The sequence below is a fragment of the Neodiprion lecontei genome, chromosome 6 (genome assembly GCF_021901455.1).
Source record: "Neodiprion lecontei isolate iyNeoLeco1 chromosome 6, iyNeoLeco1.1, whole genome shotgun sequence".
Lineage (NCBI taxonomy): Eukaryota > Metazoa > Arthropoda > Insecta > Hymenoptera > Diprionidae > Neodiprion > Neodiprion lecontei.
In genome coordinates, this window is record NC_060265.1 from 7698873 (window position 1) to 7716716 (window position 17844).

At 35.5% G+C, this 17844-nt stretch overlaps 3 protein-coding genes across 11 annotated transcripts; 2 read left to right on the top strand and 1 right to left on the bottom strand.

Moving 5' to 3' along the window:
• Nucleotides 1–153: 153 nt before the first annotated feature.
• LOC107227274 (protein ABHD18) lies at nt 154–7014 on the bottom strand. 8 transcript variants are annotated; one of them, XM_046743399.1, is made up of 10 exons: nt 6941–7014; nt 3966–4089; nt 3797–3881; nt 3439–3621; nt 3256–3368; nt 3053–3191; nt 2513–2710; nt 1994–2372; nt 1179–1464; nt 154–783 (listed from the first exon to the last, which is right to left on the bottom strand). In XM_046743399.1, the coding sequence occupies exons 2-10, from the start codon at nt 4055–4057 to the stop codon at nt 723–725; spliced, it is 1536 nt and encodes a 511-aa protein (XP_046599355.1). In that variant the 5' UTR covers nt 4058–4089; nt 6941–7014; the 3' UTR covers nt 154–722. The 8 variants fall into 8 exon arrangements, with proteins under 8 accessions (XP_046599355.1, XP_046599356.1, XP_015523863.1 ...); XM_046743400.1 differs by lacking the exon at nt 6941–7014 and adding an exon at nt 5192–5304; XM_015668377.2 differs by lacking the exon at nt 6941–7014 and having other exon boundaries at nt 3966–5063.
• LOC107227265 (rRNA-processing protein FYV7) lies at nt 5358–6304 on the top strand. The gene is made up of 3 exons (XM_015668364.2): nt 5358–5630; nt 5701–5824; nt 5912–6304. Exons 1-3 carry the CDS (start codon nt 5498–5500, stop codon nt 6156–6158), a joined length of 504 nt encoding a protein of 167 aa, XP_015523850.1. The 5' UTR covers nt 5358–5497; the 3' UTR covers nt 6159–6304.
• On the top strand, nt 6566–16857 carry LOC107227273 (AP-2 complex subunit alpha). 2 transcript variants are annotated; one of them, XM_046743398.1, is made up of 14 exons: nt 6566–6682; nt 7709–7797; nt 9199–9410; nt 9508–9701; nt 10264–10495; nt 10625–10733; nt 10824–11467; nt 11556–11687; nt 11761–11958; nt 12038–12378; nt 12471–12739; nt 12832–12976; nt 13099–13306; nt 13363–16857. In XM_046743398.1, the coding sequence occupies exons 2-14, from the start codon at nt 7734–7736 to the stop codon at nt 13456–13458; spliced, it is 2844 nt and encodes a 947-aa protein (XP_046599354.1). In that variant the 5' UTR covers nt 6566–6682; nt 7709–7733; the 3' UTR covers nt 13459–16857. The 2 variants fall into 2 exon arrangements, with proteins under 2 accessions (XP_046599354.1, XP_015523862.1); XM_015668376.2 differs by having other exon boundaries at nt 13381–16857.
• Nucleotides 16858–17844: the final 987 nt, after the last annotated feature.

The window sequence follows — 17844 nt, forward strand, 5'->3', positions numbered from 1 at the left end:
TGTATGATAAATATATGACATGCATATCTATTTATATACACACACATATCCATGTCATATATACTTATTTATACGTATATATGCATAACGCAAGTTTATTTGTATATGTATATTATACTATGTACACACATATAAATAAGTACACGTGCATAGTATTTTATAATATATAATACATGTATTGTATAGACCGATAAATTGTACAACGATTTTATAGAAAAATATGTATATGTGTTTGCAATTCTGTAAATTGTGTATAAATATTGTACAGTATCTGTATACATGTGTTACAGAGATCGTTAAATATGAGAAGACGATAACAACCTCTTGCTTTGTGTATTATATACAACAGAACAGCTAAAACAAGTGCAAGTATTTTCTGTTTAAAATCACTAGTCAGACTCTCAAACTTCCAAATTGATTATAATACATTATTATCAATGCGTTCAGACGATTCTTATTTACAGAATAAATTGTTAGACAATTCATTCGGACATATTATATCATTGCTTATTGAATTTCATAAGCTGACAAACATTCGGAATTAAACAACAAGAATTTATTGCTATGATGTCAACGATTGATAAATTGTAATCATGAGGCATGTCGAAGCTTCGAAACCTCTATATTTAAACAATTAACTAAATCTAATTAATGGGGCACATGAGAATGAAGCGCAGAACCACTGAGTAGGCTGCGTTCCTCTTTTACTCATATGACTCTTGTCAGCTATTTTTTACTGGATATTTTTTCATGTATCTTGTGAACGCCTCGACGATTGTTGACCTACAAAAAAAAAACCGATGAAAACGTAAGTTGAATAACCATCGGACAATAGATTTATTTATAATTATTCAAATATTAATTGATCTTGTATATGAAATAAATATATATGTAATTTCTTTCTTCTTCAATGGTAATTTTGTGTGTTTTCAATTATCATATATATAGTTACTTTGTAAAGCAGCCCAAATTTCACTATTTATTGTAAAAAAGTCCAAAAAAACAATGCACAAATTGACAAACAAAGAATCTTCCTGTAAGATTACCACAATTTCCTACGTGAAATAAGCGTAAGAGAAAACAGATCGAAAAATGTATATTCCTAATTTACTATCAAAGACTTATAGAGTGAAGTCCCCGGATAGAAAATAAATACTATCCCATTTCAGATCAAGTACCTGAATAGTTTCTGGTGAAGAAGATATGCTGAAACGTGACCAGCATCAATGAACCGTATTTCGGCTCCTGGCCAGATTTGTTCAAGGCCCATACAGCCTTCTCGAGGCACATATGCATCATCTCGAGCACATACCGAGATTATAAGTTCCGTATCAACTGGAACCTCGAAATTCTTGAGATGAGTACATTCGTCCATCACGCCACGCATGAACTGCAAGGCTTCTCGTTCCCTCCACTTGCTGTCTGAAAGTAGGGGATGTTTTGTGACGGGTAACGCGCACACTCCTGCTCCAAAAAGGCCCCCATTAACGTCACACAACACTGATTCAACACTACCTTGATAGACGCGTTTGCTAATTCTTGCTTAGCTGATTCAGCCCGAGGAAGTTGTACAGGAAATTCGCAATTCAATACAAGCTAAAACGGAGTTGTTATTTATAAATATTCTCATCCTCGGATTGGCTCAGAGCAATCGAAAATCAACATTTGCCAGGCAGGATGGGAAATAACAGGTAGTAATACATAAATGCAGGAGGTGACAGAAGTTTAATTAGCTTGGAATTGTTAGTTTTTCTTTGCACAAGATATGCTGAGATAACGTAAAGTATAAGACAAAAGTAGCGAGAATTAATTGAAAAATATTCATGACGAATTGTCTGTTCTTGTCAAGTTTTTGTCTTCCAAGTAAAAAAAGAGTCAACATTTATTATTATGATCAGGCTTACCTAGGGGTTGAGTAATTGTTTCAGCAGATGCACAGAGGATGGCAGAATGGGATGCCTGACTACAAATGCATAGAAATTACCCAACTCACCTTTCAAAACATCATTGTCAGTGAGTTTCAATTTGCTAGTAATAAGGTTAAAGGGAAACACTAATGCATCCGCTTTCTCCATATCGATTCTTGCCTGGTCGACAACAGTATCTTTAGTCTTATCTTTACTATTGTCTGTATTATCTTTAAAATGATCATTATTATTGTCGATACTGAGGTCAGTACTGTTTTTGTTGTTTTGAACGTCGGTGAGACTGTGTGCTCCTCGTGACAGCTTATCACCTGACATCTTTTGTTCTGATTTCGAATCGGCAGTTACGACTCGATCGGAGTCAATTGACTCCTTCTTCAATTTGTTCATCCTGTTCATACTCTCTGGATAATGTTTCGCGAAGTGTTGTCCCGCCAAGAAGGCGTCCTATAACAAGCATTTCTTAAATCATTATTTGCTCCACTTTATTTTGCATTCAATAACAACTACTTTAGCTTATAAAACGTTGGTTTGAATTTTGCATGAAAAACTATTAAGAAAATGATTTGAGAAGAATCGAAGCTTACGTCCTGTGTGACGACCTTGACCATTTTTGCTAAATCGTTCTGGTAGACTTCGTCTGCAAAGTACTGGGACTCAAGGAGGTGCCAATTAATGGATGCGCTCATGACTCCTTCAGTGAAAACAGGTGATGCGGTAGACCATGAAAGGCAGGGAACCAGAGGAATTGGCTTTGGCCAATTTGTTGCTGCTAGAGAGGCCATCTATACATTTTTCCATCATCTGTTAGAAATAAATACTAGCCACCCAATGCTTTCATGTTTTAAGCATTGGCTGGGATACGGTAAAGATGTTATTTCAAAAAAGTTTCATCATAATCTATCAACCATCTCGATGGAAACTTTATTTTGCCGTGGTACATCCTGAGTGAGTACAATATTTTTGTTTCTGATTGCTTCGCCGTCTTTTATACGTTTTACTATGCACTGAAAAGGTTGATAAACAATGTTTGATAGTAATAGCAAGCGTGATACTGAGGTGATAAAAATTAATAAAATCTCTCAAAAAGCATTGAAAAATTTTATAAATACATGTAAACTACTAACGTGACCACCCATTGATAGTCCGGTAAGCCCTAATGGTCCAAAGCCTTGCTGTTCGCACCAGTTTAACAGAACTATAGATTCCATTATTAAACAACCACCCATTACAAAAATGTCTGAGACATTATGCAAGCTCGAACGTCTATCAACAGATAACGTATTTATAAATAAAAGTTATGTGTACAAATTTCACAGGAGGTTCTTACATCTGATCCTTGGGCTTTCTGAGACCGTAGAATGGATTTTCAAGTAGAATAGCCCCGATCCCAGCTTCCTTGAGCAGAGGGCGAGCAATCAGATTTCGACGGCGCCAATAGAACTTGAAAGTCAAATTTAAAAGTTACTAAAGAGTTCTCGCAACTGCTGTCACGCTGTTCAGTTAAACTTACGTGATCCCCTGTTCCGGCCAAATGCAAGCAAATGGGTTTGACTCGCTGGGATTCCCACTTGCGTGGCAAAACAACCTGGAAGTAAGCAGTTCGCGTCTCTTCCGGCATGAGGCCTGGCAGATTTTGGTCAAAAGGCGACTGAAAGGAGCCCTCCAAAATGTGACAGTCTGACCATTCTTCATCCTGATTATTTAAGGTTATATTTTAAAGGTTAACATTGGTGAATGCAAAATTCGTTTCATCTCTTGTTCCATTTTGAAGTCGATGAAAGTTTTTTCCAATGAGAACATTCAATACTTATAAAAGCGGTTTTCGGTAAAGTATGAGATAAAAAATTGTAAACATAGTAACACGTCACCTTCGTTATCGTTACGGGATAATTGGTGGGTATAAGATTGTAGCAAGCTTCTCGATTTGCAACAATTTTACGGAACTCAAATATCCTGTGAGTAAAAACGAAAGAGATTATAAAGAGAACATAATAGAAAGTAGGTTGAGTAGATTTCAGGTAGTTTTAATATATTTACCTCCTCAAATTTTCCGGTTTTCCCCAGCCCTTGGTGAAAAATTTTGTGAGCAAAAGACTCCTGTACACCGCATCCAAACGACTTGCGGGCATTATAGAACCGATTGTAACGTGTAAATTTATACCTATCCGGAGAATTATAATTCTCGTAAACTGAAAAACTAGATAAATTTCACCGGACCCAAAGCGTTCAACATCTTTTAAAGTATACGTCAAAATTCATACGGGTCAAACGGGTCAAACTGCACTTTGGGCTGCATGTGTTTCCTCGTCTATGTATAGGGTGTTATAACTCCACTTCGCAGACGAAATCTGCCTGAATCGCTGATCTACTAACTTTGGCACGTTTAACACCTAGGCTACAGCATATAGAATGACAGAAATCTACGCCAATCACCGCGCAAAGATGGAATGGAGCCACATCTCGATGCTCATGACGAACGATTAGTCGTGATTAGATTATTCATTGCTTGTTATTCGTTCTGGTCGAGATAGATATCGTCGAAATGATTCTGTTTATCTACAAATTATGAAAAGCATGCATCCTAAATTGTAGATATTTTCACGACCCCGTATTTTGACGTTCTGAATACGAAACCGGAAATCGCGTAAACGTTCACTACGCTATGTAGTTTACTACTCCTACGGCTATAAAAACACGTGTTTACCAACGTCGGACGTGCCGCACGGCACAACGGCGAATATACATTCCGAGAGTTTTTAAACGAGTACCTAATCGCTGTTGCTCGCGACTCAATGTCTTGTTTGTTTTGTAACGCTATGGCCTCTTAGGTATTAGCAACGCTTAATTTTGGCAGTTTATCTCAAGCTAAATTTAAATCTGGCACGTTAATTAAAATTAGTCGCCGACTATATTATTCGCATATGCATATCATATTGTAACTATCATACAATATTTATTCGTGTAAGATAAATCGACCTGAAGAATAAAATGGATACACGTAATTTATTCGTATTGTCCGGAGAATTAAAATTCGTTAAAAATATACTCAACATTCAATTGTTCCTGAATAATTTTATATTTTCTGATGTTTATATGTAAGGTGCAGCTGCACATGAAACATCGCGCTTTTTGTTTGGATCAATGTAACAGTCAAATACCAAATACACACACATATTTGTTGTATGAGTACTTATACTTCATCCATCGCACAACGTAATTCGTTCAAGATCTATCTTATCTTGTTTTACTTTCTGAGAACTCACCGCGCCCCGTAAATTATTATCGCTGAATCGAAGGTTAACACAACAAATTGTCGCCTGCAAGATGACAAGTAAATCTGCATGACCGTAATGATGTATATTTACATCCCGGTATTTTGAGGGTACTTCAACCACATTTCAACTCTGTTCGATTTCGTGAATCCCGATAGTGCTGCACTCTATGTTTAACTTTTAAGCAGAATCCTCGTGTACGCATTTCACATGTCACTCGTTTCACGTCTAGTGGTTTTCTAACCTATTAGAATTGATTGTTGTTGTCAACCGTCGGTGATCGATTAATTGTGAATAATGCAGAACAACAGGAAAGATTTGGGTAGAAATGAAGCATTGAAAACTAAGAAGGGCGATAATAACGAGCAAACTAAGAAACCGTTCGACAAAAAAACCTACAGGTTGAAAAAGTATAGCAACAAGTACAAAGGTGACTTGAAACAATATCTCTGATAGCGACATACCTATATGCCTGGGCTAAATATTTAATGATATTTCAGTTGACCAATGGGAGGATCGCAGAAAGAAGGCTGTTCTCAGACAGTACTACAAAGATCTGCAAAAAGGTCAAAAAAATGCAGCACATTTAAAGACAGAGTCAAAAGATAACGACACAGAGACTAGGTATAGTTTTTACATAACTTGTTTCAATTCTCTTTCATATTGAAAGCTTGATATTCACACAACGTGCACTGTTCCGTCTTATTTCAGCAATCCGCAACCCAAAGGAAATGCCTTCCATGCGGCTAAGATTGAATATTTGAAGAAAAAGGATGAAAAAAAGAACAGAAGGGAAGAAGCTCAACGTAAAAAAGAAGAAAAGATCGAAGCCCTGAGAAAATATAGGGAAGAAAAGGCATTAAAGTACAAAAAGTTGTCGAAGAAAACAAAAAAAGGTCAACCCGTTATGAAAGATAGGCTTGAGATGTTACTGGAAAAGATTCAACAAACTAGTTGAATGAATCACGACGTTGATCGTCCTAAATCTACAAAACTCATTCATACTGTAAATATCCGCCCATTGTTGTGTAATTAATAATTTTTTGTGTAACAATAAAATAATGGGATAAAAAATAAAAATCTCTGAACGACATGTGAATAATTTGAATCGACGAGGAATTAATCAAAAGAAAGTTTGAGTGTTTTGTCGAAAACGCCGAAACGGATCTCTCAGAATTCAGTCCCACGTATTGCGAGAACTCCCAGACTGTGGCTTGAATAATTAGGGAGCTAATAAAACGGAATCTTGTAATATTATTTGAAATTTGCCGGTCCACGGGATGGCGCTGGTTACGATAAAATGGCGCACGAGCCGCGCAGCGAAATACGAGGGCCGAGCAGCAAGCGTAGAATATAGAGCCGTCAGCTTAGCGGTTGCAAATGGCGACAGCCACGAAATCCCTGTCACAGATTCGCGTATAATTCTCGTCGTAAATATATCTGTGACTCCGCCACCCGCACGGTTATCCCTCGGTTATATTGGTGAGTAGAACCATAGCAATCAATTTATATAACCGTAAGTGATCCGGTTAATTTAATAATGTTATTAGCGATTAGCGAAGGGAGGTGGGCCTGCCTATCGGGCCGAAGTTTCTTCGAAATATTTTACTATTTATTCGTCAAAACTACGCCCCCTCCCGCGGAAGAAATTATCCGGTCAATATTATCGCACCGCATCGCCTTCTTGTCTAACTTATCACTTATACCGTAATAAGGCTCTTCCAAGAATTGTTTAGTTACCAGATAAGTCCGATCTTTGATTTCCAGGGGTGTGCAAAATGGGGGCTAATCAGTCCGCTGTCAAAATCCTCGCTTGTTATCACAATTAGAGTAAATCACCGCATACGAACAACAAATGGAATATTTTGGCCCATTAGTTTTCGTTGTGCAACCATCTGGTACGCTATTTATGTCGTTGGCACCATTGCCAATTGTTATTACAACTTTGAGTAGCCGTTGACAGATTTTTGCGCAAGGTGGTTTTTAAATTCAGCCCTAACACTGTTCTTAATTTTTTTTTTTTTTTCTCCTTTCGTCAGCTGATAACAATGCATAAATATTTTCATTGCCATTGACTCAACGTGCCTGCATGCGTGTCTGAAACACTTCTTGCGTTACATGTAAGAATCGTATATGTATTAGTAATCTAGCTCCGCCAGAAGCAGCTCAGTATATCTGAGTATAGATTAATTGCAAATCAATTTATGCGTTGAAAGATTGATTGAGTTTGCATTAACTAATCCAAGTGGTTTCTTATTTTTCTTAGACCTACATTTGTCAGGCAAGATTAATTTGTCGGTTTTCTTTTGCGAATAAATAAAAATTGTTACGTATCAAAAATTTTTGTCACACAGCATTCTAGGCAGCAAATTATCGATTATGAACTACAAATCAACCTCAAGTTCGAATAATGCAACACTTTTATCAGTGCTATATCAGATATCAGCCTTTTCTTTCCAGTCTACTTGCCCAATCTACTTAATAATGACTAGTTTACCTTTATCCTAGGTCGTCTGAGCAATAGGAGGCAAAGATGCCAGCCGTGCGAGGAGATGGCATGCGTGGTCTCGCCGTGTTCATTTCAGACATCAGAAATTGTGAGTTTCATTGTTATTTAAACTCATTCACTAAATCTTTGAAGCCTCAGGTTCACAAGAAATTTAATCACTAATATGGGCATGCATCAAATCTCTCTATATCATTGCTCCGGCATTTTTTTTTTGAAATTCGCAACGACCAGACTGCATTCGCAGACCGGAATACACGCTTATCGCAATTGCTATTACGTTTCTTCTGTCGATGAAATGATAATGTGCCATTGAGACTGAAGGAGATACATGATAGTCTTTTGTGGAATGGGGGAATGGGGGCGGTTCTGTGATACTGCCCCATATGTGATAGTCCGGTAGCTTCATGCCACAAACATGTAACACCTACTGTGATATGTATTTTGTGATATACATTCAACATCTCTGCCGAGAATAATCATGTTATTAATGGCATTGAGCTATCTGAGAAAAAGTAATAATTTTTAACAAAAGTATATTTATATTTACTCCATAAATTTATAACGCCGGTTTGCGTATTCTGGCATATTTATCTTTCGATGTACACCTAATGTTTTTTTACTATATTTTAATTAAGTTTTATTGCTTTCCTTACCTTGGTAAAATTCGTACGAAAATTCTTATATAACCAGTACGAAAAATTATGGCCTCTTGGTTCTGTAAGAATTGGATTTTAGGATCTTTTCCGGTTTGAATCGTTCGTTAGTGCTGCTTTTTACATATACAGCAGTTTTCCCTGCTACAAATAAAGTGAATTCCTCGAGGAACTTGCTTTGATGGAAAATGAATCAATATTTGTAATCTACTATGCCAAATGGCCAAGAGCCATCTAGATGTGTCATTGACCATACTAGAGATTTTCAAATAGGTATATAACCGGACATTAGAATAATGTACTCTTGAGATTTAACGTGACAATTTCGTAATCCATTTTTTGCATAAAATATATCCCAATATCATGTAACAACAACAAAAAACTGTTATTATTCCTGCACGTGAGATTTATCAGAAATCTATTCAATTATATATCTCACATATGAAGCTGAAGGAAGTAGCCATAATTATAGCTGTCTTGTACGAATTAGAAAAAGAAAAAAAATGTCTGAGAGTAAATTAACGTTATATCGTTCCATTCATAGCTGGTCTATAATTAAGCTTTGAATACTTTTTGATAAAGTATGTTTGCACCTAAAAAGGGATATTTACTTACTTCAGGAATAAGGATGGTAATTTTTAGTTCAGTTCTAAGAAAATTTACAGCAATTGATGCTGAAAATTAGTATCAAAATCTGTTCTGTGGTCATACCTGTTTCTTTTTTCTCTTACATCACACATCAACGTATCTCTTGTTCACAGGATAAGTGCCTGCTTAGGTATATTTCAATTTGAATCAATTCAGCTTTGAATACTTTATTAACATCTAATTGACAGGCAAGAGCAAGGAGGCAGAGATCAAGAGAATAAACAAGGAGCTAGCAAACATCCGTAGTAAGTTTAAAGGCGATAAAACGCTGGATGGTTATCAGAAGAAAAAATATGTTTGCAAGTTACTGTTCATATTTCTACTTGGACATGATATTGATTTTGGTCATATGGAAGCTGTAAACCTTCTTTCGTCGAACAAATACTCAGAAAAACAAATTGTAAGTCATTATTTTCTACTCTAGTTTTATGTTGAACTGTAAAAATTTATTTCATTTGCTTCTGCAAAGAAGTATTTATTGAAATTTCTCATTTCAGGGATATCTATTCATATCTGTACTAGTAAATACAAACAGCGATCTTATTAAATTAATTATTCAAAGTATCAAGAATGATCTTGCATCAAGAAATCCAATTCACGTAAATCTTGCTCTACAATGTATCGCCAACATTGGCAGCAAGGAAATGGCAGAAGCGTTTGGCAACGAAATTCCAAAACTGCTTGTGTCAGGGTAAGTTGTCGAGATGCAGCACAATTCACCATTCTCTACACTATTCTCACGGTTTTACATAATCCCTAAATTGCTCAATGGATCTAGGCGACTGGATATTAGGTGATGTAAAATTCTTGTTACAGTCTTGGAATTCGCTTCTGCCATAATTGACATACTCGTTTCCAATTCTAATGTCGGTCAATGAATTTTTTGCTGCTACATTAGTCGATTAGTGGTAAATCGCTAATTCTGGCTCAGGGATTTATTTCGGTAGATAAATTTACTGCCTATCATTGTTACACCAGCAGTCGCAATTCCAATGTAGATGTCAAATCAAGATATTTTTTTAAGTTGTTGCGCACATGCTTTGATAAAGTGTACCCTAGAACAAATATACTTTTTAATTTTGTATATCAAAGCATTGATCTTACAAATTTCCTGTTTATTTACGGTTGTATTAATTGAACTCCGCTATCCAAATCCCACCAACACAGTGAAGATGATTTTGTAACTTTATTATGACAAAAGTAATTTTAGTAAATTGTACTGCAATTTTTGAGGGAAAATCGTAAATCCACAGAGACACTATGGACGTTGTGAAACAGAGCGCAGCCCTTTGCCTCTTGAGATTATTGAGGACAGCACCAGAGGTGGTTCCAGGTGGAGAGTGGACTTCTCGCATAGTTCATCTTCTGAATGACCAACACCTCGGTGTTGTCACAGCAGCTGCATCGCTGATTGATGCGTTAGTTAAACGAAATCCAGACGAATATAAGGGCTGCGTCAGTCTTGCTGTTTCAAGATTGAGCCGGGTAAATTTTCGTGGAAAACCTGTTTTAATGTTGTAATTACTTCGAGTTTTTTCACTAGGCACTCTGTAATTATAAGTGAATGAGGACCACTCTGCTATTATTCTCTAATTACGAGTTTTTCTTGCATAGATTGTAACGGCTAGCTACACAGATTTGCAGGACTATACCTACTACTTTGTACCTGCGCCTTGGCTCTCTGTTAAACTTCTTCGTTTGCTGCAAAATTATACTCCACCTGGTAAGAAACTTTGACAGTTTAAAAAATATAAGTGTATTAATTTAAAACGTTACTCAACCAACGTTTGATATCTATACTTATTTTCTGTAGCCGAGGATCCAGGAGTACGTGGAAGACTGAACGAATGTCTTGAAACCATATTGAACAAAGCTCAGGAGGCACCAAAATCGAAGAAAGTACAGCATTCTAATGCAAAAAATGCAGTTCTTTTTGAGGCGATAAGTTTGATTATTCATAACGATAGTGAGCCAAACTTGTTGGTTCGTGCTTGCAATCAGCTTGGTCAATTTTTATCAAATCGTGAGACTAATCTACGGTATTTAGCACTCGAATCAATGTGTCATCTTGCTACTTCCGAATTTTCTCACGAAGCTGTGAAAAAGCATCAAGAAGTTGTGATACTTTCAATGAAAATGGAAAAAGACGTTTCCGTGAGACAGCAAGCCGTTGATCTACTTTACGCGATGTGCGACAAAAGCAATGCCGAAGAAATTGTCCAAGAAATGCTGAATTACCTAGAAACTGCGGATTATTCGATCCGAGAAGAAATGGTATTAAAAGTAGCTATACTAGCTGAAAAATATGCAACTGATTACACGTGGTATGTCGATGTGATCCTAAATTTAATCAGGATAGCTGGTGATTATGTTTCTGAGGAGGTCTGGTACAGGGTTATTCAAATTGTTATCAATCGAGATGACGTTCAGGGATATGCTGCTAAAACTGTGTTCGAGGTAAGAATTCTATATTGGAAAATTGTCTTCATTATAGTTGGCAAAACACTGCTGTGATTGTACTAATTATCTTCTCTATGTGTAACAGGCTTTACAGGCTCCAGCATGTCATGAAAATATGGTCAAAGTTGGTGGCTACATTTTGGGTGAATTTGGGAATCTTATCGCCGGTGATCAACGTTCGTCTCCTCTAGTACAGTTTCAACTTTTACATTCCAAAGTGAGTGTGATGCCGTATGAATATCCAGATTATTTTTACACTCATTATATTTGTCTCACCTTCTTTGTTACAGTATCACTTGTGCTCCCCGATGACAAGGGCACTGCTGCTTTCGACTTACATCAAATTTGTCAATTTATTCCCTGAAATTCGTGTTCAAATTCAAGAGGTTTTCAAGCAACACAGCAACCTACGCAGTGCTGACGCAGAATTACAGCAACGAGCTTCTGAGTACTTACAGCTGAGCATTATTGCCTCCACTGATGTCCTTGTAAGTGATAACAATACAACGTATACTGGACATTATTAATTATCAAATATTAATATGTGAATTGATCCATCTACGTCAGGCTACCGTTCTAGAAGAAATGCCAGCTTTCCCAGAACGAGAGTCGTCCATTTTGGCTGTGCTGAAAAAAAAGAAACCAGGTCGAGTTCCAGAGAATGAAATTAGGGAAAGCAAAAGTCCAGCACCTAATTCAAATCATCACACTGAAGCCCCTTCGGCAATATCAGCTGCAACTGTCAGCAATAATAATTCGGCAGATTTATTAGGCCTCTCTACTCCCCCATCTTCCCAGCCGACAAGCAACACTGGTGTTCTTTTGGACGTTCTTGGTGATATATATAGTGGAACACCAAACAATGTCGGTGCTACGAATGGTGCACAAAACACTTATAACCCTAAGAAGTAAGTACAGACTTTGAAACTTTGATTATCATTTATCAGTATCGATTTTCGCGTTTTGTTTTTTTTCATAATACGTCTATTTATCTGTATAGATTTGTATGTAAAAACAATGGAGTGCTATTCGAAAATGATCTGATTCAAATCGGAGTTAAGTCTGAGTTCAGACAAAATCTTGGACGCATTGGATTATTTTACGGAAATAAGACGCAATTTGTGTTACACAACTTTCACCCACAATTATCCTGGTCGGAGGAGGACGAGGCTAAACTATCTGTTCAAGTTAAGCCGGTAGATTTGGTCTTAGAAGCAGGAGCGCAAATTCAACAGATGATTAATGCTGAATGCATCGACGATTATAATGGTGATTTAATTGAACCGCTTTTTGCTGAAAACTTGCTAACTCATGGTCAGTTCTAACTTACTTTTCTTTTTCTTTCAATTTTTTCATTTCAGATGCGCCGAGCATGGTAATTTGTTTTTCGTATAACAACGTGCCTCAGAAAATAACAATGAAATTACCACTTACCATTAACAAATTCTTTGAACCTACTGAAATGAACGGGGAGTCGTTCTTTGCGAGGTGGAAGAATCTTGGGGGGTAAGTAGTGTCACAACAACAACGTGGAATGTCTTTAAGCAAATTAAAAATTCGTGTAAGAACTAAATGTGGAATTCTGTCCTTCATACTTCTTCATTTGTAACAACTACGTTGATTTTCAGGGCAAATCAGCAACGTTCGCAGAAAATATTTAAGGCTCAACAGCCAATGGACTTGGCACAGGTCCGCACAAAGTTGCAAGGCTTCGGAATGCAACTGCTTGACGGGATTGATCCGAATCCCGATAACTTTGTGTGTGCGGGAATTGTGCACATGCGGGCACAACAAATTGGGTGTCTTTTGCGTCTTGAACCGAATAAACAAGCTCAGGTAAATTTGCAAATCTTTGACAATATGTAGGAATTCATATGTGAATGATATTATAGGCATTGCCGTGTTTTCAGATGTTCCGATTAACGGTGCGTTCTAGCAAAGAATCAATGTCTATAGAGGTCTGCAACCTGCTGGTGGATCAATTCTAAGTGATCATACGTCAGGCTTGTATATCTTACATATTTACAGAGGCAGAGCAGCAAAAGAAGGCCACTTCGATCTTTACTCATTATTCACTGATGTTTCGTTTGATCTAGAGGTCATTTTCTGTTGTTTGGTCAATATTAATTATTTGTACAAGATTGCATTGTTCTCAGTTTCACACTCGCTAATTTATCACGAGCCTGTCCCACTCGTATTGCCACAGAGTTTTGTGTAAAGAAAGCTAAAAACAATGAAGGAAACTACGTACCGGTTGACTTTTAATTGACAGTATTAACCCCTGACCTTAAGGAAACATTTAAAAATATACATGTACCTTTTTCTTTTTTAAAGACGATATCAAAAAATATGTTTGACGAAATACTAAGCTCTATCGTAAATTTTCTATTTTGGGAAAAAATAAATGAAAAAATACCTGCTCAAGTTCGTCTCACTGTTCCTACTCAGCATTTCATTCCAAAAATATTTATCCTTCGCCAAGCAAGATATAAGATTTAAATTCTGCGCACCAAGAATACATCACGCGTGATGAATCTTGTACATTACAAATGATTTACAACTAATAGTAAATCGATTTTGATTAAAATTCATATGACGTTGATCGTTTATTTAATGATTGCGCTTTTCAATCATATTGCTTAATCCCGAGTAATTGGCGAGTGTGGCTTTGTGAGCAATCTTAGCTGTATGATATTATTCACATCAATGCATCTTTAAGAACGCTCAAACGATTTCTTGTAACTTGCTGCTTCGAATTGATTGTCCGTTTTTTTTGCCAACCCGTGTTTCAACTGAAGAATGTTAATGGGTGGATCCATGGCTGGTAATCTAGGACAAATCGTAAATTGAATTTATTAAACGATTGCAAAATGATTTACTTTAATTACGAGAGTGGTTTCGTAAATTAATTCGACGTTGTATGTGCAAGAAATATGTTCTAGACATAATAGAATATTTTTTTTCTGTTCTTTGCCCAAAATCATTGATTAAAATCTTATTTCAAGTTCTACTCACAAAGTGACAAAAATAACGTGTTGTCCAATTTAGTACGAGTATCACGTTTGAAATTCGCAGATATTCAGCTTAAAAGAAATACGACATTTAATACTGATATTCGATCAGTTTTCTTTGCCCAAGATATAACAATGTAAAAAGTGCTGATTAATAACTACGTATTGGCTCCTAGCCAATAATCGAAAAATTTTTAATCAGTAATGATTAAACGCGAGGTTTCTTTTTAAATTATTGTGTCGTCGCCAAAAGTAACGTTTCCACTAGAACCATAATATAGGTAATACTAATGGTTAGCGGGTAACTGCAAGAAGCATCCGGCGCGAGGAAAATTCTTTATAACATTTCAGAGGTAATAGGCATCAGCAAAATAGATTCTTACTTGTTTAATATTGTTATTAATACTACTTTTATTATTATTACTATTTTTCTCTGGAATAATATCAATGTAGATATGCTGCAGTGCATAACCGACAGTCGACATTTACTGTGTAGTAGGTGGAAAATGAGTTTAAAAAAAAACTAGAAAAAACAAAAACAAAGTGTAAAATCTAATTGAATTGTAAATAAGTTTTTGGATTAACTAGCTTCCAACACAAGATCAGCCAAAGAAGAGACAAGATTGCGGTACTTTCAGCCATAAGAACTCTAATCTTATCCATAATTGCAACTCTGTTCTATATGATCTTGTTACCTTAGCTTTTTATTTCTTAGTTAGAAACTGAATATATGTTTATCAAGATGTATATTTTCTTTTCCCTTGAATGTACGGTAGTGTAAATTTTCACTCTACTTTCTTCCCTTTCTTTTGTGCTTCTGTTTTTTCTTATTTCATGTCCATTAAATACTCGGTTTGGTTGTGTGGTCAGGTATATGGTCACACCACTGAAATGTTTAAAACTCATTTTTAGAGACGCGTTGTCAGTAATAATTGTGTATATAATTTCCAAAGCTGCTACTTGATCAGATGCTACGCTGGAGAATTTGTTGTAACGTTGAATTTTCTCCCATCTAAAATGAGATAAAATTGCACTCATTTCGGCACGTAAAACAACAAAGTACGGATTCCTAGAACGCGAAAAAATCTTTTTAATCGATCAATGGCGCACGGATCCGTCTCTGACTGGGTAGAAGATAGGGAATAATGAATCTCAGATGATCTACGATGCGCTATTATTTAGTATTTATTTTTTTCTCCTATTCGCCGTTGGTACACTTTATCAATGCAAAATGTTTTTTGAAGTATTGCCGACAATAGGTACGATATCACATTGTGACTGTATACTTGGGTCACAAATTCCTCAACACCGTTAATGGATTTCTAAGAAATTACGGTATCAAATAATTTTACAAGAAAGTTAAAAAAAAAAAACGCCATTTATTCCTTACTAGTTTGTACACGTTTATTGTACAAAAAAAGTGTATCTGTAAACATAGCTAATTAATTTAATAGTTACGTACCTCGGTCACAGTCATCTACATTGTGGTCCTATGTTATTAATCCTAATTATTATTATTATTATATTACATCAGCGTCAATCATATTAGCATGTTATTTTGTGAACACTGCAAAGTTGATTTTTATATTCTAAGATAATAACAATGATCGGCCCTGATCTAGAATTAACTTTGCAGACGTTTATTTTTTTTGTAATATTCGAATTATTTTGTATTGTTTAGATCTATATACATGTTTGTAAGACATCATTGATTTATATATTATTAAACAATATAACATCTCGTACAATGTGTGTATTTGATTAATTTTGTTATATTTTCTTGCTTCGTTTTAAAAGACGTGGATTCAATGCTCACAGATATCAACTTATCCATCAGACTCATATCGAGCTTACTTACTCTAATCTCATTTCAATATCACTCCTCCGTCATCTTGATATTTCCATAAATCAATGTATAAAAAAGTGTTGCTGTGTAGATTATCGTATAAAACGTAACGAATCAAGTAAAATAACGAGTAAATATAATTTATCTGCTCGCATTGAATCCATAATGTTGAGAGGACAATATAAATATCTTCACAATTAGATTATATACGTAAATGTAATATCGGTGGTCGAATTGTGACGCTATATTTCGCTGTAGTTGAAAAAGCAAGTGGGTTAAATTGGGTCCATGCATTGAACAAATGTTGTCAACGATAGTGAGTTACTTGTACCCTATTTATAAGAAAAACACGCTCATTGTAATCTCTCTCTGTCTACGTCGGAACTAAGTAGTGGCAAATTTTTATAACAGATGCAGCGGATTGTTATTAAAATATGTCATATTGATAGTCTACATAGTCGAAAAAAAAAAAAACAAATGTACGATGAAATACAAAATAAATTAAAGACCAGAAAAGCCCGAAGTAAAATTGAAGAAATTTAGTTTCGCGGAAGTAATACAGTAGACTAGAAATCTATAATACTCATTACCTGCTTCTGTATATTAGGTACTACATACGTATAGTTAATTTACGAACTAAAAATGCAATGAAAGTAATTCCATATGGATACACGATAGGCCATTCTATGTTTCGAAGAATGAGTGTACCTAAAAGAAATGATAAAACCGAGATAGGTGTGAAGTGCGAAAGAAACAAAGACAAAAGAAAAAAAAAAGAAAAACAGCGTGAATTTATAACTATTAATTATGGCATATTTATAAACAGCAAGAAATGTTTAATATTACGAATACATATTATGTTATATTACGTTGTAACACGCTGGGCATAAATTAACGGGTGTAGAGGCTCGTTTGTAATTAGCTATGTTATATTGTATTAGAACAGACATGATCTTTTGCTGTACGTTGCTAGGGTGTCGCACGATGTGAAAGAAACGAGTTCTCGTGTCGTTGAAAGTTTGAAGCTTGAGGATTTCGCCTCATTGAGCTTTGAGGATTATTATTTCTGTTCAAAAGTTGATTCGCGCATTAGAACGCGTTATCAGTTATTATCTGTCTTTCAAATTTGCCTATATCTACGACTTTTAATATCATATATATATCGTACATATATATACATATATATATATTTACGGTGAGATCCTGAAGCTTGATATACATAAATTTATTCATATGAATTGAGTGTTCAAAAACAACGTGAATTCAGTGAAATCTGTGGATATTTATGTACAACAGTTTTAATTTCAATTTTTTACCACTCGTGTATACTTATAATAATAATACGTATACCTACAACAGTATACAACACAGGTAATACCAAATCTGTATAAAATGTTACGATGTAATTAAAATATATAATATATAAATATACAGAGTCAAATAAACGACGAATTAAATTGGTATACCTATATGAATAAAATTTAAGAAGTAATATATTGGTATTAATTAATAATTGT

Coding starts and splice junctions, on each gene's coding strand:
- LOC107227265 (XM_015668364.2), top strand. CDS start 5,498: ATGCAGAACAACAGGAAAGATTTGGGTAGAAATGAAGCATTGAAAACT. Junction 5,631..5,700: donor GTATAGCAACAAGTACAAAG/GTGACTTGAAAC, acceptor ATGATATTTCAG/TTGACCAATGGGAGGATCGC. Junction 5,825..5,911: donor GATAACGACACAGAGACTAG/GTATAGTTTTTA, acceptor GTCTTATTTCAG/CAATCCGCAACCCAAAGGAA.
- LOC107227273 (XM_046743398.1), top strand. CDS start 7,734: ATGCCAGCCGTGCGAGGAGATGGCATGCGTGGTCTCGCCGTGTTCATT. Junction 9,702..10,263: donor CCAAAACTGCTTGTGTCAGG/GTAAGTTGTCGA, acceptor GTAAATCCACAG/AGACACTATGGACGTTGTGA. Junction 10,734..10,823: donor GCAAAATTATACTCCACCTG/GTAAGAAACTTT, acceptor TATTTTCTGTAG/CCGAGGATCCAGGAGTACGT.
- LOC107227274 (XM_046743399.1), bottom strand. CDS start 4,057: ATGCCCGCAAGTCGTTTGGATGCGGTGTACAGGAGTCTTTTGCTCACA. Junction 3,369..3,438: donor TGGCCGGAACAGGGGATCAC/GTAAGTTTAACT, acceptor TTGACTTTCAAG/TTCTATTGGCGCCGTCGAAA. Junction 1,465..1,993: donor TGACAATGATGTTTTGAAAG/GTGAGTTGGGTA, acceptor TTTTTGGAGCAG/GAGTGTGCGCGTTACCCGTC.